Source organism: Elephas maximus, chromosome 13 (assembly GCF_024166365.1).
Source record: "Elephas maximus indicus isolate mEleMax1 chromosome 13, mEleMax1 primary haplotype, whole genome shotgun sequence".
Taxonomy (NCBI): Eukaryota; Metazoa; Chordata; class Mammalia; order Proboscidea; family Elephantidae; genus Elephas; species Elephas maximus.
Genome location: NC_064831.1, coordinates 76039271 through 76065416, shown reverse-complemented (window position 1 = coordinate 76065416; position 26146 = coordinate 76039271). Strand labels below are relative to the sequence as shown.

General features: G+C 40.7%; 1 protein-coding gene and 1 long non-coding RNA gene across 2 annotated transcripts in view; one reads left to right on the top strand and one right to left on the bottom strand.

Moving 5' to 3' along the window:
* The window catches only part of TICRR (TOPBP1 interacting checkpoint and replication regulator), a 52855-nt gene that overhangs the window by 26045 nt on the left and 664 nt on the right, over positions 1–26146 (top strand). The window contains exons 8-21 of the mRNA XM_049905972.1: positions 328–479; positions 1532–1632; positions 2118–2211; positions 2305–2384; positions 2551–2790; positions 3552–3648; positions 5431–5488; positions 6995–7141; positions 12325–12415; positions 18103–18164; positions 18970–19104; positions 20656–20813; positions 22845–25038; positions 25170–25295. Coding sequence (XP_049761929.1) covers positions 328–479; positions 1532–1632; positions 2118–2211; positions 2305–2384; positions 2551–2790; positions 3552–3648; positions 5431–5488; positions 6995–7141; positions 12325–12415; positions 18103–18164; positions 18970–19104; positions 20656–20813; positions 22845–25038; positions 25170–25295 — 3735 coding nt within the window. The remainder of the gene's footprint in view (positions 1–327; positions 480–1531; positions 1633–2117; positions 2212–2304; positions 2385–2550; positions 2791–3551; positions 3649–5430; positions 5489–6994; positions 7142–12324; positions 12416–18102; positions 18165–18969; positions 19105–20655; positions 20814–22844; positions 25039–25169; positions 25296–26146) is intronic.
* LOC126087990 (uncharacterized) lies at positions 16586–23666 on the bottom strand. Its single transcript, XR_007519917.1, has 3 exons — positions 23074–23666; positions 20003–20880; positions 16586–18146 (listed from the first exon to the last, which is right to left on the bottom strand). It is a non-coding gene; the product is annotated as an uncharacterized LOC126087990 (long non-coding RNA).

The following is a 26146-nucleotide window of genomic DNA, read 5'->3' as shown; positions in this document are numbered from 1 at the left end:
GGCTACCTTTAAATTTTTAACACACATACTTGATTTTCAAAATCTTAATCACTATCTCTGCAAACAGGGTTTCTGAACCTAGGCACTACTGATATTTTGGAACAAGTAATTCTTTGTTGTGGGGCTTTCCTGTGCACTGTAGTATGTTTAGGAGTATCCTTGGCCTCTACCCACTAGATGCCAGAAGTATCCCATCCCACCAGTCATGATAATCCAGACATTGCCAGAGGTCCCCTAGGAGGCAAAATCTCCTCCATTTGACAACTTCTGGATTCAACAATATAAAGACTTGGGCTGGATGTGGTAATTCAACTTTTTTCTCCACAGATTTTAAAACTGAGGCGGAGCTGCTGTCTTACATACATGAAAATTACCAAAAGACTGTGGCCACTGGAGAAATCTCATTGTATTCATGTGCTCAGCACATGATCTCAACATTTAAAGCACTCCTGACATCCAAAGGCACCAAGGAACTAGAAGTAAGAGAGCTGAGATGCTGTTGCTTGTTGTAGGTGTGATGGGTGGCTGGCTGTTGGTGGGTTTGCTTTATATGTCTCTGAAAATGTCTGTTATGAGGTGCATGATTAAAAAATGATAATACGGAAAGGTAATAAGCACAATTCCAGATCTTGCGAGTAGGACGTATTGAACTGGTGAGGCAGAAATCAAGGAAAGGAGGCGACAGGGTGATAATTACATGTACTTCCATGTAATGAAGGCTCCACCCTTACCTGAGCTGCATGTTAGCTGCATGGATTAAACCTATGGTTTTAACCCTTGGTACATTTTAGAATCACCTAGAGCATTTTTTAAAAATGCTAATTAGTGGGCTCCCTCCAGACCAACAAAATAGATTTTTAGGGGTTGGGGTCTGGGCATCTATACTTTTAAAAAGCTTCTTAGATGAGTCAATGTACAGGAAGTGTCGCAAACCACTGTTTTAGACCATGTTATTGTTACTTTATTCATAGTGAAAACTGGACTCCTCTGTAATGAATAGTAGTTATTTACAGTGCTTGTACTTCTTAATCACTCACTTCGTGGAACCTTCCTTTTAAGAGAGTTCAAATCTGCCAACTTGCTGTATCTATGGCCATCAGTTCTCAAGTACTTATTTACCATGTTCTTTTTAAAGATGTAAGAGAAGAATGTTTATTTCACTATTTTTCATTTAAATGAAGGAAGGGGAAAATTTGTAAAGGAATGTGCTTCCCTACTTTGAAAGGGTATTAGGTATTATCTGTGAAAGAAATTAAAAATAACGTTGTTGTTATTGGTATGTGCTGTGGAGTTCATTCCAACTCATCATAGTGACTTCATGTGACAGAGTAGAACTGCCCCATAAGGTTTCCTTGGCTATATCTTTGTGGAACAAGATTGCCAGGTCTTTCTCCCACAGACTGGCAGGGTGCGTTTGAATTGCCAACCTTTCGATTACCAGCCGAGTGCTTAACCGTTGTGCCACCAGGGCTTCTTAAAAATAATGATAGTGGCTTAACATTCTCCAATGTAATAATTTTTTATTTTTTAGATGGACAGCTTGAATCAAATAAAAGATAACCTCTTAAAAACCAGTAAAACTCTTCGACAGAATCTGGGAAAGAAACTGGATAAGGAAGCCAAAGTCAGAGAGTAAGTAACTACTATTTTTTTTTTTTTTTTTTTTTACCATTATTACAAAACAAAGCTGCAACATTTGCTTGTATTAATTTAAAGATTGCCAGTTGCTTGAAGATGTTTTTGTATTGATTCTTTATGACGTTCTAATACGCAGTTTGAGTCACCTAATAACCATGTTGTGGAAACCCTGGTGGCATGGTGGTTAAGGGCTGCTAACCAAAAGGTCGGCAGTTTAAATCCACCAGGTACTCCTTGGAAACCCTATGGGGCAGTTCTACTCTGTCCTATAGGGTTGCTATGAGTCAGAATCGACTCAATGGCAGTGCGTTTGGTTTGGGTTGGTAATAACCATGTTGGTAATTTAGAGAAAGCAATGGCTCTTCTCTTTTTTGGTTGTCATTTCTTATATACATAGATCCGTGCTTAAGAAAGGAGCTTTCAGTGAATGCGTTAAGTGGAATTCAAAGTAGATATGACCAAGTATTTTTTTCTCTAAGGTGCCAGCTTCAGGTATTTCTTCGTTTGGAGATGTGTCTACAATGCCCTTTAATGCAGGAAAGTACAGATGACACAGAACAAGTAGTGGAGGAGGCAAGTCTCTGGTTTAGAGCATTGGGAATGTGCCCTAAGTGCTTTTCACTTCCCTGCAGAGGGCATATGGTAATTCTCTGTACTCTCCTTCAGGTGACCGATTTGCTGCGCATGGTGTGTTTAACTGAGGACTCAGCATACCTAGCAGAATTTCTGGAGGAAATTTTGGGATTGTAAGTTTGATGGCTACTAACTTTAAAATTATATTACCAGGAGCTACATATGATATTGTCTTAGAATTATGGAATCATAAGGACTATTTCTCATGATGGGTGAGAGAGGGGTAGAGAGGGAGAAATGGTGACTGTCAGTTCCACATTTAACCATTCTTTCTCTTAGGTATATTGACTCCATCCCAAAGACACTTGGAAATCTTTACAACAGCCTAGGGTTTGTGATTCCTCAGAAGCTGGCTGGTGTCCTTCCGACAGATTTTTTCAGTGACGACTCCATGACGCAGGAGAGCAAATCACCAGATCTTTCTGTGCCTCTTTTATCAAGTGCTCAGAGATCGGTGGCAGGTGGCACTGAATCCGACCAGCTGGAGGAGCTTCGTACCAGATCAGCCAAAAAGAGGAAGTAGGCATCAAAGGAGTTACTTGCGCTGTTAGTTATAGATCTGACAAAGGACGTGTTTAACCACAGTGCAGTTGTCTTTGTCCTTATAATTTATTGAATTAATAATAGTTGCCTTTATGTCTGAGGGGCCCTGATGGCGCAGTGGTTAAGACCTCAGGCTGCTAACCAAAAGGTCGGCAGTTTGAATCCACCAGCTGCTCCTTGGAAACCCTATGGGGCAGTTCTACTCTGTGCTATACGGTTGCTATGAGTTGAAATTGACTCGACGGCAATGGGTGTGTGGGTATTTGTCTGAAGTCAAAGACTGGCATTCTGAACTAACGATGAACATCTGACACTCTTTATATTATCCAGGGAATATATAGTATTTATTTGATAGTCCACAAAGCCCTTCGTGACTGTCCAGTGGGTATACTTAGGGTTTAATTTTCCTTAGTGTTTTCATTGTTCATAACTCGTTGAATTTCATTGTTCATAACTAGTCGAGCTTAACAATGAATTTTTCATTGTTTATAACTAGTTGAATTTACTTACAAAAATATCTTGCTGGGGAAGGGAGCGGTTGGCAAGCAAACCTAGAAGGCGTCCATTATTTGTGTAAAAATATGGTAGTTTCTTTTGGAAATTCTGGGGAGCTATAAATTTAGGCCAACCCCGAGATAACAGGCTTTGTTTTCTTTTTGACTCTAGTTCCATTCCAATTTAACTACTTGTAACATCTCTCTAGTGTTTCTCTGACTATATCTTTCTGTTTACAAAAGGAAAAATGCATTAATCAGACATAAAAGCATTGCAGAGGTTTCCCAGAATCTTCGACAAATTGAAATTCCCAAAGTATCCAAGAGAGCAGCAAAAAACGTGAGTAATCTCCAAGAGTGAAATTGTTCATTCTGGATTGAGTATATACAATAAATAAGAATGAAAAGCAGTGTCTCTACTTTTATGGAATGAACATGGGAGGATGCAGAAATAAAATTAAATATTTTTTATGACTGTGTATAAAAATGTAATCCAAGGAATAAAGAAATACAAATTTGTTAAGGGATTAACCAGAACAGCAAATAAAAGTTGTGTGAACAAATTATTTAAAAATTTATTTTAATAAATAAGAAAAATTCATAAAATAATAACTAAAGTAAGCAAAAGGTCATTGAAATTGGATGTACCATCATAATAGGACTTTGGCCGCATACCAAAAAGTACTTTTCATTATGTATATTTTACTTCAGTAACAAGTGGACCAAAAAAAAAAAAGACTGTCACAAAGCCAGGTGGTAATTGTTTTTCAGTGGTTATTAGGTGTAAGAATTTGAGGGTTTTGTTGGTTACCAGAAATCCCCAGCTGGAATCTATTTAGTAGGTGGAATTAATGTCTTGCTAAGGAAAGAAGAGAGACTAAGAATACATTGAAACTTTTGAACTGTAAAAATCTGCTAGAAGTGGTAATCTAATATTACAGCAGTGGTTTGCTGTGTTTCTAGGCATTTATAGCTGTCCTTTGAAACTGGAGGTGGGATTTCTTTTAAAGAGTTAGTAATGTTCTCTTCCTTAGAACACCTTACCTGTGGGTAAGATGTAATCTTATTTATCTCGGAATCCTGACTGGAGAGCGTGAAATCCAAAAGTGGACAGGCAGTAGGTGTTAGACCTCCTTCTCCCTAGATTTTACAGCAGTTTGCCATCCTGTTAGCACTAATCTTTGGAGCTTTTGTTTTAGATTTAACAAAACAGTTTACTTCTTAACCAGATTTACTGAGATCAGGGTTTAATTTTGGTTAAAAAAAGAGTGTTTTTCTCATGTCAAAGTCAGTACCACAGAGAAGTGACCACTGTTAACTGAAAGGACCAGATGTCGAGTTTTTATAGAATAAATCCGAGTGCTCTGAAGAATTAATATAGGTTAACTCCATAGGGTTTTCATTGGCTGCTTTTCGAAAGTAGGCCACCAGGCCTTTCTTCCTAGTCCATCTTAATCTGAAAGCTCCACTGACAGATGGGTGGTGGCTGTGCCTGAGGTGCATTGGCTGGGAATGGAACCCAGGTCTCTTTCATGGAAGGAGAGAATTCTCCTACTGAACCACCAATGCCCCATAAGCTACCCTTTAATTAATTATATGGGCTTTCCCTTGTTTTTTTAATTATAAAAGATATACATAATCATCATGTAAAAATTGAAATCATATTAAGTTAAATGTTAGAGAGTGTACCTCTCCATCTGTTCTCAGACGTAATCACTGATAACAGTTTATCATGTACCTTCCCAAACCTCTTTCTGTATATACCAACATATGTAAGCAGGCGTGAACATATCTCTTAAACACACACACATATATATATACACACAGTTTTTTGTTTTAACTAAAAAATGGTTAACCTATTACTTACTCTGCAATTTGCTCGTACTATAACGATATTTTTTTATAACAATATATATTTTATAATATTTTTTTATAACAATATAGCCGCGAGTATAGTATCTTTGTAACCTATATTTATTTTTGTGCATTTTATGACTATTTCTATTACAGATTCCTACAAGTGGAACTGCAAGGGTCAAAGGATTTCATGGGATTTTTTATTCACTTTATTTTAAATGAATGCCATTAAATTTTTTCTTATTGGATTTCCTTCACATTTCAGGAGAACTCTCACTCTACTCTTCAGCAGCCTCTGCTCGCACGGAAAGATTCAGTGCAAGGTATTCTTCGTTGACTTCATGTAAAGACTTATTCACCATAATGATAAATTTATTTTGGTTGCATGTGTTTAAGCAACTGCATACAGCTATAAATTACAGTTTCGTACAATTGTTGGTTGGAAAATATGTCCAAATACCATGCCCAAAGGAAACAAGGTATTCACGTGGCCTCAAATTGCTGCGTTATATAAAATAACTGGCCTGAAGTCCAAAAAAAAAAGCCCTGAAAGACAAAAAAGCAAAAAAGTCAGAGGAACTGTTTTAAATGAAAGGCTTAAGCAGAGGAATTTATGTAAAAAGTGTTTAAGCATGCGATGAAGTGTTTTACGTGATCCTTGCCTGGATTCTAAATTTCGGGGTGGGGAAGTTGTAAAGGGTATTATTGGGGCAACTAGAGAAATTTGAATATGGATTGTATGGTAAATAATATTGCATCAGTGTTAGAAATTTTTTGGTATAATATCGGCGTTATGGTTATGTAGGAGAATGTCCTTGTTCTTCAAAGATATATAGGGGAGCGAAGAGTTATGATGTCTGCAACTTACCCTCAAATGGTTCAAGGAAAAAATTGTGTATGTGTAAAGAGAGAGGTGGGGGCAAATGTTAACAGCTAGTGAATTTTGATGAAGGATGTATGTTTATTCTTTATAATTTTCTGTAGATATTACATTTAAAAAAAAGGTTGGGAGAAAAAAGAGAAAGTAACAAATCAAATATGGCATCCAGGTAACAGAGTCTCTTATAATGGAGATGGAGAAACATTTTTTGAAGCTTCGAGGTGCATTATCGGTGTCATTTACATTGACGTTTATGTCATCGATGAGTAAACACAGGGGCTCTTCCCAGTTTGTGGATCCTGGTTTATTTGCTTTTTATTTAAATGAGTTGCTCATAGAAGAATTGACCTGTGGTGAATTTTTGAGTAGCTTCCATTAGGCCATCTTGTTTAAGATGCTGCCCTGCTAGCTTGTCAAGTCTTTCTTGACTCTTCAGCTGTGTTTCCTAACTTTAGGTCTAGATGATCATAGAACTACTGATACTTTGGAGTCAGGAATGGAATTAAAAATAACTGAGAAAATTAGTAAAATAATTATAATAAAAGAATGAAGCCTATGGAATTAAAAGGAACAGGTTATAGACTTGAGGGTAAGCTGAAAACCAGGCAGCCAAAAGGTTTAAGGTGAGAAGAATAATCGTAACACTGGGATCTGTTAAAAGTACCATGACCCACATGAGCCAAATTCTTACTTAAGGATATGACCACTTAACAATGAGTAAAGCTGTAAGTGATGTGGGCCTTCCGTGAGTTCCTGAAAAGTTGGGTTTAAATTAAATTTGAAAGGGAAATAGTTTTAATGCACCATGGGAGTATAATATTTAAGGAAATACCTATTAGTAAATGTGAATACAGCAGTCAATTTCTGGAATAGTTTCCTTAAGTAGCTTTTCTGTTTCAGATATGGCATTTGCTAGTGATAATATCTGGCATTTTTTAAATGATTTCAGAAGTGACCAAAGTTCGAAGAAATCTCTTCAACCAGGAAATGCTTTCTCCTTCAAAGAGACCGCTAAAGCGGGGGTTGCCCCGAAGCCATTCTGTGTCAGCTATGGAGGGTCTGGAGCATAAACCTGCCAACTTCAAGAAGACCAAAGGTACTGCATTTAGGGGAACCAAGAGAAGGGGTTTCTGGGCCCAAACCAGTCCCCAGACTCTTTGTTTGCAGAAGCTCATTAAGCATCAGTCTGCTTTTCTCTCTCCTCTGTCGTTGCCACCAGGTAATGTTACACTTGGGGCTCTCTCCCTCCAAGCTTGGATGCAGACTTCATCCTGGTATCTCCCAGTTGCCCTTTCTAGCTCCTCCTACAGGCGAGCATGTGGGACTTTTTCAGTTCAAGGATTTTACTGCTAATCACTATGGGGAAATAACGTGTAATAAATACTGAGGAAACATCTGGACAGCCAATATGTGAGGACAGACTTCTTACAGCCTGTCTCTTATCTCTCTTTCCTGACTCCAGTCTGACACAAGATGGAAGTCCAAAGCTTTTCAGTTCTCTTTCACTTGAGAGTGGCCCTTCTTGCCAGGCAGAATATGCAGAACACCTCCAGTGAGCCTTTTAGATCTGCCGGGCCTCTGGACTCAGACTGCCCTTTATCCTGCAGGGGATTGGTCTTGCCCCTTATCACCTGTCAGGCTAGGGGCATCTGGGTCTTCCAGGAAGCTTTAAGTATTATTATTTTTTGGGGGGGGGGCAATTTCATTGATCAATTTGAGTGAAATGGAATACTTATTTCCTGTGTGAACAAATTAGAAAACGGAAACTGTCATGTCATAATACAAATAAAACATTTTCGTCTAGTTGCCTAATGTGTGTTGGTTACAATGCTCAATGTTGAAGATACAAAGTTTTAAAATACAGTCCTCCCTTAAAGGAACTTGCCGAGAGAAGATGTATTTGAGAAAATAAAGAACAATATGAAGTAAAATACTCAGTATCAGTTGAGAGAATCAGTGGTTCCCATACGCTTAGCTAAACACCAGAATCACCTGGGGAATTTTTTTTTTTTTAATGTTTTCTTGTGTTTTTGGTGAAAGTTTACACAGCAATTTAGGTTCCCATTTAACAATTTTGTTCAGTGACATTGGTTACATTTTTCACAGTGTGTCAACATTCTCATCATTTCCCTTTTGGTTGTTCTGTTTCCATAAAACTAGATTCCCTGCCCTCCTTCCCCCCCTCCCTTACCTTCTCATCTTTGCTTAGTGTAAATGTTGATTGTTTGGTCTTATGTAGTTGCTTTTTTTTTTTAAGGGCACAGAACTCACGGGTGATATTGTTTATTTCATGAGCCAATCTGTTATTTAACTGAAAGGTGAACTCTGGCAGTGGTTTCAGTTCCAGGTTTAAAGCGTATCTCAGGGCAACAGTCTCTCGGGTGCCTCTGTCTCTACTGGTCCAGTAAGTCTGGCCTTTTTTTTTTTTTTAAGAATTTGGAGTTTTTTGGTGAGTAGCATCTAGGGTCTTAAAAGCCTGTGAGCAGCCATCTCCACTGGTCTCACCCCTTCGGGAACAAGGGAAAATGAAGAAAACTAAAGACACAAGAAAAAGATTAGTCCAAAAGACTAATGGACCACAACTACCATGGCCTCCATCAGACTGAGTCCAGTACAACTAGATGGTACCCGGCTCCCACCACTGACTGCTTTCACAGGAATCACAATAGAGGGTCCCAGACAGAGCTGGAGAAAAATATAGAACAAAATTCTAACTCAAAAAAAAAAAGATGAGATTTACTGGTCTGACAGGGACTGGAGAAACTTACAGAGTATGGTCCCCAGACACACTTTTAGATCAGTAATGAAGGCACTCCTAAGGTTCACCCGTTAGGCAAAGATTAGATAGGCCCATAAAATAAAATGAGACTAAATGAACAGACCAGCCCAGGGGCAAGGACTAGAAGGCAGGAGGGGACAGGAAAGCTGGTAATAGGAAACCAAGGTCAAGAAGGGAGAGTGCTGACATGTCATGGGTTGTTAACCAATGTCATAAAACAATATGTGTACTGTTTAATGAGAAGCTAGTTTGTTATGTAAACCTTCAGCTAAGGTACAATTAAAAAAAAAAAAGAATTTGAGTTTTGTCATATATTTTTCTCCAATTCTATCCAGGACCATATATTGTATACTTGATCAGAACGGTCAATATAGTGGTAGCCGGGCACCATCTAGTTCTCTTTGTCTCAGGATAGATGAAGCTGTAGTTCGTGTGGGCTATTAGTCCCGCAGAGTAGTTTCTTCTTTGAGTCCTTGGTTTCCTTCTTTCTCTTTTGCTCCAGAAAAATAGAGACCAATAGTTGTATCTTAGACAGCTGCTTGCAAGCTTTTAAGACCCCAGATCCTACTCACCAGACTAGGATGTAGAACATAAACTTTAAGAACTAAGTTATGCCAATCGACCAAGTTGTCTCACAAGACTGTGGTCCTGTGCCTTCAAACACAGTAAACTAATCCCATGACACCCAGGGAACTTTTTAAAAAATACAGATTTCAAGTCTGTCTTCAGAGATTCTGACTCACTGGGTCTTAGGGTAAAACCAGCGGTCTGTTTTTTAAAAGCTTTATAGGTAATTCTGAAGCACAGCCACATTTGGGAACCACTGGAAGTTCAGAGGAAAGATTAATCACTAAGACCTAGGGCAGATATTTCTTAACCTCGGCACTATTGACATTTTGGGCTGGATCATTTTTGAGGAGCCCTGAAGGCCTGGTGCAACAGTGGTTAAAGAGCTCAGGTATTAACCAAGAGGTCAGCATTTCAAATCCACCAGCCACTCCTTGGAAACCCTATGGGGCAGTTTTACTCTGCCCTATAGTGTTGCTATGAGTTCAAATCGACTTGAAGGCAATGGGTTTGGTGGAGGTTTTTTGGTGGCACAGTGGTTAAGCAGTTGGCTGCTAACCAAAAGATCGGCAGTTCAAACCCACTAGGCACTCCGCAGGCCATCTTGAAGATTACAACCTTGGAATCCCTATGGGGCAGTTCTACCCTGTCCTATAGGGTCACTGTGAGTTGGAATTGACTTGACAGCAACAGGTTGTTTTTTGTTTTTGTAATTATTGTTGTACATTGTAGGATGTTTACCAGTATCCCTGCCCTTTACTCATTAGATGCCATAACACGTTCCCTTAAATCTCTACTGTTGTAACAGCCAAAAGTGTCTCCAGACATAGCTAAATGTCCTCTGGGGGGCAAAATCATTCTCAGTTGAGAACTACTGGCCTAGGGTTCTCAGAGAAAGTTTCATGGAAGAGCTAGGCCTTAAGTTCTTAAGAAAGACTAAGAGCATAGAGAATAGAGAATAGAGCAAGATGGACATTCTGTGTGGCAATCAACATGTATGAGGTGGGGGAATGCATATGGGGTTTTGGGAGAAATAGTAAGTAGATGGTTGGTGGTTGGCATGGAAGGTTATATACAGTGAAGGAAAGGAAAGAGGAAGACATTCAGGTGACCTAGTTCTTAAGGTGGTGATGGGTACAGATTATGGGTTTTATTGTATTGTTATTCTTTGAACCGGATTCCAATTTTTTTTTTAATTTCTTGCGTCTATTTAATAAAACAAAAGTAGACAAAGCATAGTTTCAAATTTTTTGTTATGAGCAATTGTTTTTTTAGTATTTTTTGTTTTTGTACTTTCTTTTTAAAAAAATTGAGATAGAACTATATACCATAAAGTTCACCCCTTTAAGGTATACGATTCAGTCGTTTTTAGTATATTCACAAACTTGTGCAACCATTACCACTGTCTAATTCCAGAACATTTTCCTCACCCCTGTAACCATTAGCAGTCACTCCCTATTTCCCCAACTCTCCAGGCTGTAGGCGACCACCAATCTACTTTCTGTTTCTGTGGATTTGCCTGTTGTGAGCATTTCATATTAATGGAATCATGCAATATGTGGTCCTTTGTTACTGGCTTCTTTTACTTAGCATGTTTCCAAAGTCTACTTTCTGCGTCTATGTATTTGCTCATTTTAGACATTTTATATACATGGAATCATATAATACGTGGCCTGCTGTCTCTAGCTTTTTTCACTTAGCATAATGCTTTCAGAGTTCATCCACGTTATACCATGTATCATTCCTTTTTATGGTGAACTAATATTCCTTTGTATGGATGTATCATATTTTGGTTATTCATTTACCAACTGATGGATATTTGGATTGCTTCCCCATTTTTTGAATAATGCTTCTATGAACACCTGTATACGAGACCTTGTGTGGAAATACGTTTTTAATTCTGTTGGGTATATACCTAGAAGCGGAATTGCTGGGGAGAGTTATCATACCACAAAAAGGAATGATACATGCTGTAACGTGGATGAACTTGGAAAGCATTATGCTAAGTGAAAGAAGCTGGAAACGATGGGCCACAAATTGGGCCACATATGGTAACTCTGGAAAACCTGGTGGCATGGTGGCTAAATGCTATGGCTGCTAACCAAAAGGTCAGCAGTTCAAATCCACCAGGTGCTCCTTGGAAACTCTATGGGGCAGTTCTACTCTGCCCTATAGGGCTGGTATGAGTCGGAATCGACTAAAGACGGCAGTGGGTTTGGTTTTGTAGTTTTTTGTTTTTTTATGGTAACTCCATGTTTAACTTTTTGAGGAATTGCCAAACTGTTTTTCAAAGCAACTGCATCATTTTATATTCTTACCATCAATATATGAGGGTTGCATTTTCTCCTCGTCCTCCCCAACACCTGTATTGTCTGTCTTTTTTATTATAACCCTCCTAATGTGTGTGACGAGTCCTCAAGTGGTACTACTGGTGGATGTGCTTGGTTGCTAACCAAAAGTTTGGAGGGTCAAGTCCACCCAGATGTGCCTCAAAAGAAAGCCCTGTTCAATCCACTTACGAAAAACCAGCCATTAAAAACCCTGTGGAACACAGCTCTACTCTGACACACATGGGGTCGCCAAGAGTTGGAATCGACCCTACAAAAAACAGCAACTGCTTATTGCCTTTAATCATAAATATAAGAACAACCAACTAAATTGATGAATGTGTTAGTCCTAATAAAAGCAACTTTTTTTTTTTCAGAATTGCTTATTAGATAATAATTTTACAATATTATACATTGGTTCATATGGTTTTTCAATCTCTTAATAGTGCTGCCAACCTGTTGTATTGTGTTATACTGAGTCCTATGGTTAGATGTTAGCCTAAAGACCGTTAAGATCCACCCCAACTAAAAATTAGCCATATACAAGTTCACTGCTACTTTTGCCTTGCTGCTTCTTAATAAGGTTATATTGTTTTTACATTTTAGATTATCATAAACTGCTGACTAAGAGTGTGGCAGAGACTCCAGAACATAAGCAAATCTCCAAAAGGCTGCTTCATAGACAAATCAAGGGCAGGTGAGTAACACCGGCACAGCCTTTACAACAGTCTTGTGGACCACTGTCTTCTCTTGACCTTCGTGACTCACATCTTAACTGTGTTGCTTATAACCAAAGAACATTCTATAAATTCTAGGGACCAGAGAGTAACAGTTAAGATGTATCACAAAGTGTAATGCTGGGGCATTTCAAAGTTTGTAAAGGATGTTTTATTTAGTTACCAGCTCTTTTGATCCTAAAGCCCTGGAAGCAGATAAAACAGGTACTGTTGTGGCCATTGTATAAACAGAGAAAGTGAGGCTTAGATACAATATATGACTTACTAATGCTTAATGTCAGAATTTTTTTTTTTAAGTCAACAGCCTCCTAATCTATTGTTTGCATTCTGGTATCTTCCAATTGAAGTCTAGTCCATGATTGGATAGATCTCAGTCCTTTTTACTAATAAATCTGTTTATTAGTAAATGGCAACATATATTCAATGGTTCTCTTCTTTCCTTTTATTTTTTGAAGTTATGAAATGGTGCAAACAGTCAAGTATAGAGAATGCTATTACAAAAATGCATGTGTCCCTACTTCACACCATGTATACTAAATAATGCAAAGTGGATCAAAGGTTTAAAACGTAAGAGCTAAAACTGTTAAACTCTCAGAAGAAAGCATAGGCGTAAATCTTTGTGGCCTTGGATTAGGCAACGGTTTCTTAGATTGACGCCAAAAGTACAAACAACAAAAGAAAAAATAGATAAATTGGACTTCCTCAAAATTAAAAAGTTCTGTGTCCAAAGGACACCATCAAGAAAGTAAAAAGACAGCCCGCAGATTGGGAGAAAATATTTGCCAGTCACATACATGAGAAGGGACTAAAATCTAGAAAATATAAAGAACTCCTACACCTCAACAAAAATCCTTCATTGAGCAAAGGATTTGACTAGACGCTTCTCCAAAGATGATATACAAATGACCAATAAACACATGCAAAAGTGCTCAACACTATTAGTCATTAACTAAAAATTTTTAGTCATTAGGGAAATGCAAATCAAAACCACAGTGAAATACCACTTCACACCCATGAGGATAGCGATAATAATTAAACAAAAAAAAAACAGACAATAACAGGTATCGGCGAGGATGTGGAGAAATACATTGCTGGTGAATATAAAATCAAGCAGCTGCTTTGGAAAACAGTTTGGCAGTTTCTCAAAAAGTTAAACACAGAATTATCTGCTGTGTATATTTTCACCAAAAATAAAATAAATAGTAAAAAAAAAAAATTAAAGAGTTACCATATGACTCAGCAATTCCACTCCCAACAGAATTAAAAACGTATTTCCATACAAGATCTCGTACGCAAGTGGTCATAGCAGCATTATTCGTAATAGCCAAAAAAATGAAGCAACTGGAATGTCTGTCAGTTGGTGAATAAATAAACACAATGTGGTTTATCCATACAATGAAATATTAGCCATAAAAAGGAATGATATGTGCCATAACATGGATGAACCTTAAAAAACATACTAAGTGAAAGAAGCCAGAAACAACAGGCCACATATGATATGATTGCATGTACATATATGGAATGTCCAGAATTGGCTAATCCATCGAGTCAGAAGGAGGATTAGTGGATGCCAGGGGCTTAGGGGAGAAGATAATGGGAAGTAACTGCTAATAGGTATAAGATTTCTTTTGGGGGTGATGAAAATACTTTGAAATTCATGGTGAAAATTGTACAACTTTGTGAATATACTAAAAGCCACTAAATTCTACACTTCTTATTTAAAGGGTGAATTTTATGTGGATAACATTGCAATTTAAAAACAACTTATGTGTCCACTACCCAGCTTTATCAAATAAGTTATATAAATTTTCATATTTTAAAGACAAATTTAAAAACACAGTTTTTTTTAGCTGAAGCCCATTGGTAACACTTGACAGTCTTATTCTCCTCACTTCACTGAAGCAGCTACTTGCTGAATTTAGTGCTTTTCATTACTATGCATTTTTATTTGTTTGTTATATTGCTGTAGATAGGTATATACACATTATTCCTGTGCATATTTAAATACATTACTGTATGTATCATTCTGCAATTTCTTTGTTCAACATTTGTTTGAAATTTTTCTGTTTATATATAGTATTTTAACTGTTGTACACTTTTCCATTTATGAATGCACCATCGTTACTGCATTGTTCTACGGTTGAACTTTTCAGTTCTGTCTTTCTTCCCCCACTGTGCGTCTCCCCTTGTCTTTCCGTGTGGGAATTCTCTACCTGTGGAATTACTAGATCACAGGATGTGCACATACTCCATTTTGGAGGCGGTTTCTAGTACTTTCGTTTTACCGGTTTATACTCCCAGCAACCCGTGTATCACAGCTTTCCTTTCTCTACACTTCTGCCTACTCTCAATATTATAAAATTTTAAAATGGTTTCTGATTTGATGGTGTTATAGTATCTCACTATGGTTAAATTGCATTTGCCTTATTTTTAGAGAACTCGATCATCTGTTTCAAGTGTTTATTATCCATTTATGTTTCCTCTCATGAATTTCCTATTCATATTGTTTGTACATGTTCCTGTTTGGTTGTTTGTCTTTTTCTTATTTGTAGAGGTTCAATATAAATTCTATATATATTACTATGTTATTTATTACAAGGGTTGCAAATATTTTCTCCTAGTTTGGGAGAATTTATTTTTGTATATGTAACATCATCTCTCACTAAACGGATAATCAATTATCCTCATACCACTTATTGACTAGTTTCTTCTGTTTCCCACTGTTGAGTCATTTTTCAAATTTCCACGTACGCATCAGTCTGTTTGGGCCTCCCTAATTATGTTTCCATTGCTCTTTTTTTCTAACTTTGCATACAACAAGATACTGTGTTAATTTTTATAGCTTCATAAATCTTGGTATTTGGTAGGCCAGCCCTCTTACCCTGTTCTGAATTCCCTTACACCACATGTACACAGACTCACAAACCTGTTCATTACCATCATCACATAGTCTTGCCACGCTCTCTTCATGGCACTGTTATCTACCTAGTTGCTCAAATCAAAATTCTAAGAGTCATACAAAATTCTTTCCTTTCTGTCATCTCATACACACATCTAATATATTAGTTCTTTTTCCCAAGACAGACTACTTCCTGCCACCTCCCAGCCACCATCTTCTCTTGCCTGGGCAATTCTAATAGCCTCCTAACTAGTCTCTCTCTTCCATTCTTGTCACCCTGTCCATCCATCTCACATAGCCAGAGTGATCTTCTTAAACTATACTTGAGGTTAGGTTTTCTTCCATTGTTCCTTACCACGACTTCCCTGTCCAACCTCACTTTTTACTATTCTGCCCCTGCTTTCTCTGTTCTGGCTACTCTGGTACACCCAAGCTCATGCCAACCTTAGGGCCCTTGAACTGTTTGCTCTGCCTGTAGTGCTCTTTCCCTGCTTCAGGCTGGCTTCTTCTTGTCCTTGAGATCTCTGCTAATACATAAGCCCCTCAGAGAGGACTCTTTGACTACTCAACCTAATGTCCCTGCCCCCATTACACCACTGCTATAGGCCTCATTCTGTTTTACTTCGTTCAGGGCAGTTATCACTTTTTGCACTTACCTTGTTTAAAGTTAGCCCGTTGACTGTCTTTCTCTTCTCCACCAAGTCTCCCACTCCTCTCTGAGATAAACACTCCCAAAGGACAGGAATAGTCTTTCTTGTTCACTGTTCTGTTCCTAGTGCCTGACTTATAGTAGAAGCTCAATACAAATATTTTAAAAATGGTTTTTCTTATGGAAAAATTTTAAGCATAGACAGGAGTACTCACTCTTATATTGAAGTCCTGTGTGCATATCACCCGGCTTAAATAATTATCACCTCGGGGCCCATTATATTTCATCTATTCAATAGATATTTTAAGAATGGATGAATAATTAAATGTAAACGTCTCGTATTCCCCACAAAATGGGATCCCTCATGAAATTCTGTGTTTTTTCTTCCCCCACTTTTCTTGAACCATCTTTTTATGCCAGTATATGCAGATATAAATCCTTTCTTTTTTAACAATTTCAAAATATTATTTAATATGGATATGTCATAATTTAACTAATCTCTTAATGGCCATTTAGGTTATCTCCAAGTTTCACTCTTAAACAGTGTTGCAAAAGTAATAGACTATGGATAACTGTCCCTTTTAAACAACTTTATTGAGCTATAAATTGATATACAATAAACTACATATTTAAAATATATAATTTGATAAGTTGACATCTGTATACCCATGAAACCATGACTACAACCAAGGTAGTCAATATAGTCATTACTCAAGAGTCCTTGTGCACCCCTCTCCTGTCCCCATCACCAGGCAACTGCTGATCTTATTTCTATCATTACCGATTAGTTTACATTTTCTAGAGTTTTATGTACATGGAATCATGCCGTATGTACTCTTTTGCCTGGCCTTTTTTACTCAGCATAATTATTTTGAGGTTATGCTGTTGTATGTATCAACATTTCATCCTTTTTATTTCTCAGTAAAAAAACCCAAAACCAAACCCATTGCCTTCGAGTCAATCCCAACTCATAGCGACCCTATAGAATAGAGTAGAACTGCCCCGTAGGGTTTTCAAGGACCACCTGGTAGATTTGAACTGCTGACCTTTTGGTTAGCAGCTGAACTCTTAACCACTGCACTACCAGGGTTTCCAATCCTGTTAAGTCACTGGGTAGTGAAAAGTTTGCACTTGACTACTAACCTAAAGGTTAGCTGTTTGGACCCACCCAACCGTGCTGTGGAGGAAAGTCCTGGTGACCTGCTTCTGTAAAGATTCAGCCAAGAAAGCCGTATGGAGCCGTATCACTTCGTAACATGTGGGGTCGCCCTGAGTGAAAACCAACTTAATGGCAGTGGGTTTTTAGTATTCCATTGAGTAGATATTATCACAATTTTTAAATCCATCCACCTGTTGACACTAGGAGGTGGACCTCATTACTACCAGGCCAGGGTTGAAGTCTGGCTCCCCACTCAGCCTTTGCTGCTGGGGGTATGGTCAGGGCTGTAGTTTTTTCCACGGCACTTGATTGGTGTACGGGCATTATTGTCTAAAAGTTTTGTATCTTGCCAGGCTGCCTTTCTTTTAGTGCTTTGGCTAGAGAAAGCTCTTCTTGGGGCTGTTTTTGTTTGTACCTGTTGTTGGCTTCTTCGGCACCCAGTCCAGGATATCTGCAGCAGAAAGAAACTGCAGGGGATTCACTGTTGTGTCTTTCCTTGGTTTCTGAGGTCCCTAGCGAGTCTGCCTTCTTCTTTCTACTTTTCAGTCTTTTAATATTTATTTTTTATACAATGTCCCAAGTTTTTAGCTGTCATTAGCAGAAGCAATAGAGAGAAAAGCGCATCTATTTCATCTTATCAAGACTCCATCTTGCCATTATTTGTGTATGTGGTTTTACATACTTGTGTGAGTTTATCTATAAGTTAAATTACTGTAAGTGAAACTGATGGTTTTAAAAGGTATATATATTTGAAATTAATTTTGATGTTGCAAAATTGGTTTTCAAAAAAAAGTTGTAACCATTTGCACTTGACAACAGTATAGACAGTGCTTGCCAATGCTGATGTTATCCAACCCTGGTAGGTGAGAAGCTGTATCTCTCTTTAATGTGTGTTAATTACAAGTAACCTTGAACAATCCTGTGCCTGTCCTTCTTTAAGGTCCTCTGATCCTGGTCCTGACATTGGCGTTGTTGAAGAGTCCCCTGAAAAAGGACAAAATGGTGAGCATTACCCACATTTAGCTTATTTTTTTGCATTGTACCTAGTTTTTCTAAAAACCTCTCTTGTGTTGTCACCTGGCATATTGTAAGACATTTTACAGAAATTGTGGCAGCTGTGAGCCCACAGTCATAGCTCAGTGTGTGTTTATAGGTGAATGTTCTTTTACACCGAATTTACTGAGAGAATTTCTGGAGAAGAAATATTTTTACCCAATAGAAATGAGATTCGGGGTAAGGCCTATACTACTTCATACAAAGTGCTATGGCTTATTTAAAACAGCATATTATAAATTTAGTTTCAAAAATCATCTTTTTTTTTTAACTGTGCAAATAACTCCTGTTTATTGGACAAATCAGAAAATGTGGAGAAGCCAAATTTTTAAAAATCACTTGGGAATCCCACAACTCAGAAATACTCTGTTAACATTTTAGCATATACTCCCACTGGTATTATTTCTATACGAACATATGTAATAACTATTACACATGAAACCCGTATTTTTTATTTTTATGAAAGTCACATACCTTTTTTTCACCCTACATCATGCTTAAAAGTGGTGGCATATAAGACTTTTGAAGGTGACAGTCTAGTGGATCAGTGGGTGTCTTTTTATACCTTGTTGGGGCTATATAGAAAACTCCTCTTAGCCTTATGTCAACACCTCAGATGTCTCTTAAAGGCATTTGTTTGTCTGGAGTTTCTGTCTTATACTTGGTATTATATATTTTTACCCATTTCTGACAATATGGAAAATGTCACACTTCCAGTTCTCCCTGGTTCCTAACTGTGGTTTGGGTTTCACAGAACGAAGTTTGAGACGAAGTCCTCGAATCAAGCAATTGCTATTCAGCAAGACAAATTCTGGCTTCTTCTATTCTGCATCTCAGCCGAAGTCTCGAAGTGTGCAGAGAGTTCACTCCTTCCAGCATGACAAGTCAGGTAGCATGCATACCCACGTACCTTTACTAGTCCATGCTGGCTGGGTAGGAAGTGTTTTCGGGGAAAGAAATATGAAATGTAGCTTTTTTTTTTTTGACATTGGAGAAGGGTATTGTAGAATAGGTATGTATATTTGAGGTTCAGGCGATGACTATATGAACAGTTCTGCCAAGACTGAGTCACCCCTTTGGATTCCTACAACTGGTTGTCCACACTATCATTTAGGTAACTCATTTATTCAAGAGGGGTTAATGCATGTTTACTCATTGACCATATGGCCAGATACACACAAGTATCCCATGTATCTTTTTGTATACTCTTCATCCTTTTATCCATGATTAGCTTGGATAATCAGATATGTGTTTTTATATTAATGAATTTAAATTACTTTAGTTGCTGAACAGACAAGGTTCTCTCTAGCTACCCTGCTTGCTGCACTAAGTGTTTCAAACCAGACCAGGGATGCTGAGATCACCCACCTCTGACACCAAATTGTGTGGTGGATAAGAAATCCTATACACGCCAAAAGGTTGGCAATTCGAATCCACCAGGTGCTCCTTGGAAACCCTATGGGGCAGTTCTACTCTGTCGTATAGTTTCACTATGAGTTGGAATCGACTTGGCGGCAATGGTTTTTTTTTTTTTTTTTGGAAACCCTGGTGGCGCGGTGGTTAAGAGCTACAGCTGCTTACCAGAACATCAGCAGTTCGAATCCACCAGGCAACTCTATGGGGGAAACTATGCGGCAGCTCTACTCTGTCCTATAGGGTAACTCGACAGCAACAGTTTTTGTTTTTGTTTTTTTTTTCCCCCTGGGTTCAGTTCAGACCCCAGCGGCTCACACAGCACCCCCCCCCCACCCCGCTGCCACCACCACACACACAGACAAGCCGGTTACCTGGGGCAGGGGAGGGTCAAAGCTTGGCAGTCCACATGACACATTCCACTTCAGACCGGCTGTCTTCCCCTGCTCCTTTGGGTCCAGTAATTCACTAGAATGCTGATGGATCTTAGGGGAGGCACCATACTTGCAATAACAAAAAGGGATACAAATGAAGAGACACACAGGACAAGGTCTGGGAGGGGTTCCAGCACAGAGCTTCCAAGTCCCAAAGAAGACACACCACCCTCCTGTGAGCAGATGTTCTTTCTCTCCCACCAGGAAGCTCCCTGGGCTCCTGTCTTCCAAAGCCTTTATTGGCTTTACCACGTGGCGGTGACAAATTACATCATGCCTTGTGAGGCTTAGTCAGTATTAGACCACCAGGCAAGCTTCTCAGGGCTCTCAGAAACTCAGAAAAAAGGCCAAGTTGCCTTCCGCTCCTCACCATTGCCCACATTTCCTAACACGGGCTAAGGCTGATGTGTGGTCTTACCAAGATTAGGCAGCAGTCATTGCAGTTGCTGATACAATTAGGTGGGACTTTCCTCCCAGCTGATCTCAAGAATTATTGTCTTCTGTCTTGTATTGACTGGCTATTTTAATACTACTTGGGAGAGCAGAAGTTGAGAAGGAATAAAATGTTACCACTTTTTTTTTTGTGTTTGCAGGTCAAAGAGAAAATTCTCCAGCCCAAAGCATTTGGTCTCCCAAGAGGCTTCTTTTTGGTGCGGTGTCTGAGATGACCAGCCCCTCAGAGAAAGGCTCAGTCCAGATTAAAAGGCCTTCAAGAAACACTTCAGCTTCTGAGATACTTACAGCTTATCAGGTATAATATTTCTGTGACATTCAGAGTAGTATGTTCTTGGGGAACATAGAGACATGGCCAAGGGAACCTGCAGAATACATTAGGGAAGAGAAAGCAGATAATCTATGATAATAATAGAAATTGGGGTATTTGGGTTGATTCAGTTGAACGGTTATTGGATATATGGGGACAGCAAGCAGCAGGTCTGAGGCCAGGATCGTGGAGAGGAGATGAAGATAGCCTCATCCACTCTCTTGGCTTCGTCTACCATTTAAACTATGCACTGCGTATAGACCTTTCTGAATGGACACTAATTGTCCCTGTGTTTCACCTGGATTGTGTACTCCATCCAGTCACCCATGTTAGAAACCTGGAAATCACCCTTTGCTTCTGCCCAGTTAATCCAGTCCTGCCGATTTTATTTACAAACTCTTACACCCATCCCTTCTTCCTCATGCCTGAAATTCCTGTCTTATTCAGATTCTCATCAATTCTACCTGAATTATTTCAAGAGCCTTTCCCTCTCAAATCATCTCCTCCAGTGATCTCTCTGAAATGTTCATCTGACCCCATCACTTTGCTTAAAACTCTACAGACTCCCTGTGTGCTAGAGCAGGGTTTTCTATGTTTTCCTAAAATGGAACTTGTGTTAAAAAAATAACGGCTTAGAGGTTGGGGGAGGACCCAGAGCTATGGGGAAGGGTTTGAAAACCACAGCTCTATAGAACCCTGGTCAGTCTCCTCCACAGGGCAGACAAGGTCCTTTGTGGTCTGATCCCTGCCAGCCTGGTTGGCCTCAACCCTCACCCCCTTTACTTCACACCCCACCTTCCCGCAACATCAGGCTGGGCATGGGCTGGCACATGCCTGCTGTTTTTCACTTTTGTGCCTTTGCTCACATTGTCTCCTGCCTCCTCCCACCGCCGCCCATAACGTCCAGTGCATAGCCCTGTCGTTGTTGTATGCCATCAAGTCGATTTTTGATTCATAGTGACCCCATGTGACAGAATAGAACTGCCCCATAGTTTCTAGGCTGTAATCTTTACAGAAGCAGATCATCAGGTCTTTCCCCATTCTTTTGGTTAACAGCCGAGCGCTTAGCTGTTGTGCCACCAGGGCTTCTTGGCCGTACTGTATTATCATTTGTTTATATCCTACTGAACATGAAATGCCAAGCAGACCAGGATTCTCTTGAGATGATGAAGTAAGATTGTAGAAAAGAGAGGTGTCTGATTTCCTTATCTGCTGGAGTTTTTAACTGCATTTTATAAGATGGCAGGGAAAATTTTTTTGTTGGGGTGTGTCCTTTCTCAGGTGTTATTTTTGTTACTGTGCCTAATACATCTATATATTCCACACTCACCTCTCCCCTCCCAGCAGACAGCACCTGGTACATAGTAGCTGCTTAGTGAGCACATGGCGGTGGTGACGGTAGTTGCCACCATGTCAGTTCTGAACCATGGACCCCATGTGTGCAGAGTAGAACTGCTCCACAGGGTTTTCAAGGCCGTGACCTTTCAGAAGCAGATAGCCAGGCCTGTCTTCCAAGGTGCCTCTGGGTGGAACTGAACTACCAACCTTTCAGCTAGTAGTAAAGTACATAACCATTTGCGCCACCAAGGGAGCCCTGAGCACATGTTGAATGAGGGTGAACAGATGAGGTGGCCCTGGAGGCTCCTTTGGGCAAACATCAGAAATAACTGTCTTGCTTGAAGAGGGGGAAGATCTAGTTGATGGCTGTGAGTAGCAGGGTGATACAGTTAGAAGCAAAGTATATTTTAGCTGCAGTTGCAAATTATGCAAATTATTTGCTCTTAGGAGAACAAACTAAAATTGGATGCATTGGTTGGTGTTAGAAAAAGTGGACAAGTAAAATCTGAGTTCTGTTTTGGAGGGGGAAAAAGCTATTAAAGTTTCCAACTTAATATCTCTCCTTTGTCTGACTATAAATCTCCTACTTAGCTTTCTGACCGTTTTCTAGATTATTAAAGCGCTCTTTAGAGACTATAGGTTATGATATTCAAGTACTGAGATGAGCATTTTTCTTTACAGACTCCCAAGAAAAGTTACTGGAAATCCCCAAGCTCTTCTAAAGCTACACCAAGAAGGCTCCCTCGTACACCACAGATGCCACACTGCACTCCAGAAAGGCGGCTGGGACCCCCTGCAGAAATGACACCTGTAAAACAGGCCGTGTCTAAGGAGTCCTTAAAGCGCTGTTCCTCATGTCGCGGTGATTCACCATCTGAACTGACAGTAACTCCTCAAAAGGGATACTCACTGGCAGAAGGATTTGCCTCTCCTCCTGAAAAGAAGAAACTGAGAACGCCCAGAAGGCACGCTGCTCAACCACCTGAGTTTCTGCAGACTTGTGCTTGGTCACAGTCAGCACCTTCCAGTCCAGGAAGCACCTCGTGTCCAGCAGCCCAGATGCCACTGACTGTCCAGACCAGGAGTGGATGTCTGACTCCTGTCAGGGACTCTCTTAGAACACCTTCAAGCTCAGCAGTGTTGGGATCGCTAGGAGAGACGGCCTTTGTAGGCACACACCAAAACCAAAAAAGCCCAGGTCCCCAAGTCCCTGGAGATTCTCAGGTGGAGGAACCAGCACAGACACTAGAGGAAACATCTGCCAAAACCCCAGAGAGACCAGAAAATAGACCTATGGTTTCCTCCCCACCTGTTTCTCCAAAGGAACCGTTTAACTCTCCTTCATGTGACATTTCCAAGAAGAGTCCATTTAGGGAATCGTTGATGGACTTTCCGTCCCCTGGAGAACTGGATTGTAGAGAGCCCCAGAAATCATCCCATGTAGCCACATCACACTCATGTCCTATACCCTCAACTCCTCCCAAAATCTCACAGATAGGTAAATCTGACACCCTCCCCCCTCCACCCCCTTCTAAAATTGGAAAACGGTATAGAAATACCTCTAATCCTGAAAGAAGTTCCCCTGAGTGCCACCCTAACACCTCGGGTGTTCCTGTGTTTGGCATAAGTGGCAAACCAGCTGCCATCACAGACTCTAGAAGGGACCAGAAGGAAGGGAGCCTCTCTCCTCAGTCTTCTCCTGAAAGACATAGTTGCCCTGGGGCCGGTTTAGGGACAGACTGGTCTATGTCCTCCCCTTTGCTTATTGTAAGTGACACAGAGTACCTTACCCTCCTTGATGAAGATGACTACGGCAGTGACAACTTGAAAAGTAACATCTCACCAGAACAAGGTGAGATGTTAAGGACGGTGGTTGCTGACGAGCAGCCTTCTCTGTCTCACCCTGTGATTCCTCCGTCTTTCCCTTCCTCTGTGCCCAGCTCTCCTCTGGTACTTTGCTATGGCCTGCGCCGCACGGCAGACAGAACGCAGGGCCAGACTGTGGCACACAGAGAGAATCAGCAAACTTTAACTCAGCCTTCGAAAGCCTCTGCCAGTCCACAGACCTACGAGGTTGAGCTGGAGATGCAAGCTTCGGGCCTCCCCAAGCTTCGAATTAAAAAGGTAGACCCCAGCTCTTTATTAGACATTGAACCTCTAAGAAAGGAGGATGGCTTCCTGGGAGAGGAGAGTGCCTTCCCTGGTCTCAGCTCGGCCAGGGGCAGCAGACCCTCAGGCAAACCTGAAACCAGCTACATGTCACCCCCCTGCCTCCGCTCCTCACACAGCACCCCTGGCAAGAGCGGGGGACAAACTTATATCTGCCAGTCCTGTACCCCAACCCGCTGCCCCTCTAGTACCCCCTCTCCTTTTCAAGCAGAGGTTGGGGTTCCTTGGACACCATCTCCCAAGCACAGTGGAAAGACACCTCCTGACACAATTAAAGACTGGCCCAGGAGAAAAAGGGCGGTGGACTGCAGCGGGAGCAGCTCTGTGGGGAGGAGCGAAGTCAATGTAGACCTTGCAGGGAGCGGGCCGGGGCTCGAGCTGGAGGGGAAGGAGCGAGGGTTTGAACTCGCTGTCAGCAAGACTCGCATCTTGGGGGATTTTGAGCTTGAGGGGGTGTGTCAGCTGCCAGACCACTCACCTCCAAGGGATAGTGTGCCTAAGGCTGAGGACGCCTTCTCATGGGGACAGTTTGGATTGGGCTCCAGGAAGAGACTCCTTTCTGCCAAGGAAGAAGCTGAATGTTGGGCCAAAAGAATCTGTGACAGCCAGAGAGAAGACTCAGAAGCAAGTGGGGAGAGGTCTCCAAGTGCAAGTGTGGGGCAGGGACAGGTCCCCTCCACCGGGGACGAGGAGGTCTTTGTTTCAGGTGAGCTTGTTTTGAAACTCATCTTCCCTGTGGTTTCTGGTGGGAAGTGTGTTGGGGGAGAAGGCATTTAGGAGTTGCTGCTTCAGGAGGCCAGGGACCCTGCTTGACTGTATTGACTGGAATCTTTCTAGGCACCACGCCACCCCCCGGCTGTGCTGTACGGAGCTGCCTTTCGGCCAGTGGTCTCCAGGCGCTGACCCAGTCTCCACTGCTGTTCCAGGGAAGAACGCCTTCCTCTCAGTGTAAAGACACCAGAGGTAATCCATTTGCTAAAGCTCCTGGAGACCATCACCAGGATCAGACTCACCCTTCGGTGGATGCCTGAGGGTTAGCTCTGGCCTGCCAGGCAAATAGCTTTCAGAGGACTCTTAGGGAATGCTGGAATGATTTTGTGACCACAGTGTCATGTGCCCCTCCCAGAGAGACTCTACAGTAGAACTTCTATGCATCTTAACAGATACCTCCTCCAACTCTTGCTAAAATACTTCATCTTCATGAAGATGGTGATGGGAGTCGGCATACTGCAATGTATTGCTAGTCTGTGGTAATTAGAATCTCAAAGAGTGTTTTGAGTAACAGGAGTCATAGATGTATGTTTGGAGCCAGCGTTTCCCCAGTTAATTAACGCCCATGCCTTCTGGTACATTCAGGCTGTTGTAATCAGCCTTCAGACCCTGGGATGGCCCTTCCTCCACCCCACCTGGGAGAGAGCAGGATCTGGCTTGTTAAGGGCACTGGTTAGAGAGGTTTCCTTCTGCTACAAGTGAGAGGAAACCCAGGAGGTGGTAGGAAAGCCTTCATGCTTTCTTCAGGGCTTTCTTCCCTCAAGACCATGATGTAAATCACACAAAACAGCATAAACCCCACAGATCTAAGACCTAAAAAGAGCCTCAAACCACAGGTACTTTGCATTTTCACAATTGCTAATTGCTGTCAGCTGGGCACATGTCATACAGGGCAGAGGGCATGTCATACAGCCTAGGTCACAAGGAGGGGTACCCTGCAAGCACTGCTGATCACCGTAAGGCCGGCTGTGTGAGTAACCCTCCTGCAGCGTAAGCCCTTTTCTTTTGTGTGGTCTCCAATTATTTCCTGCATTCTCAGTCTT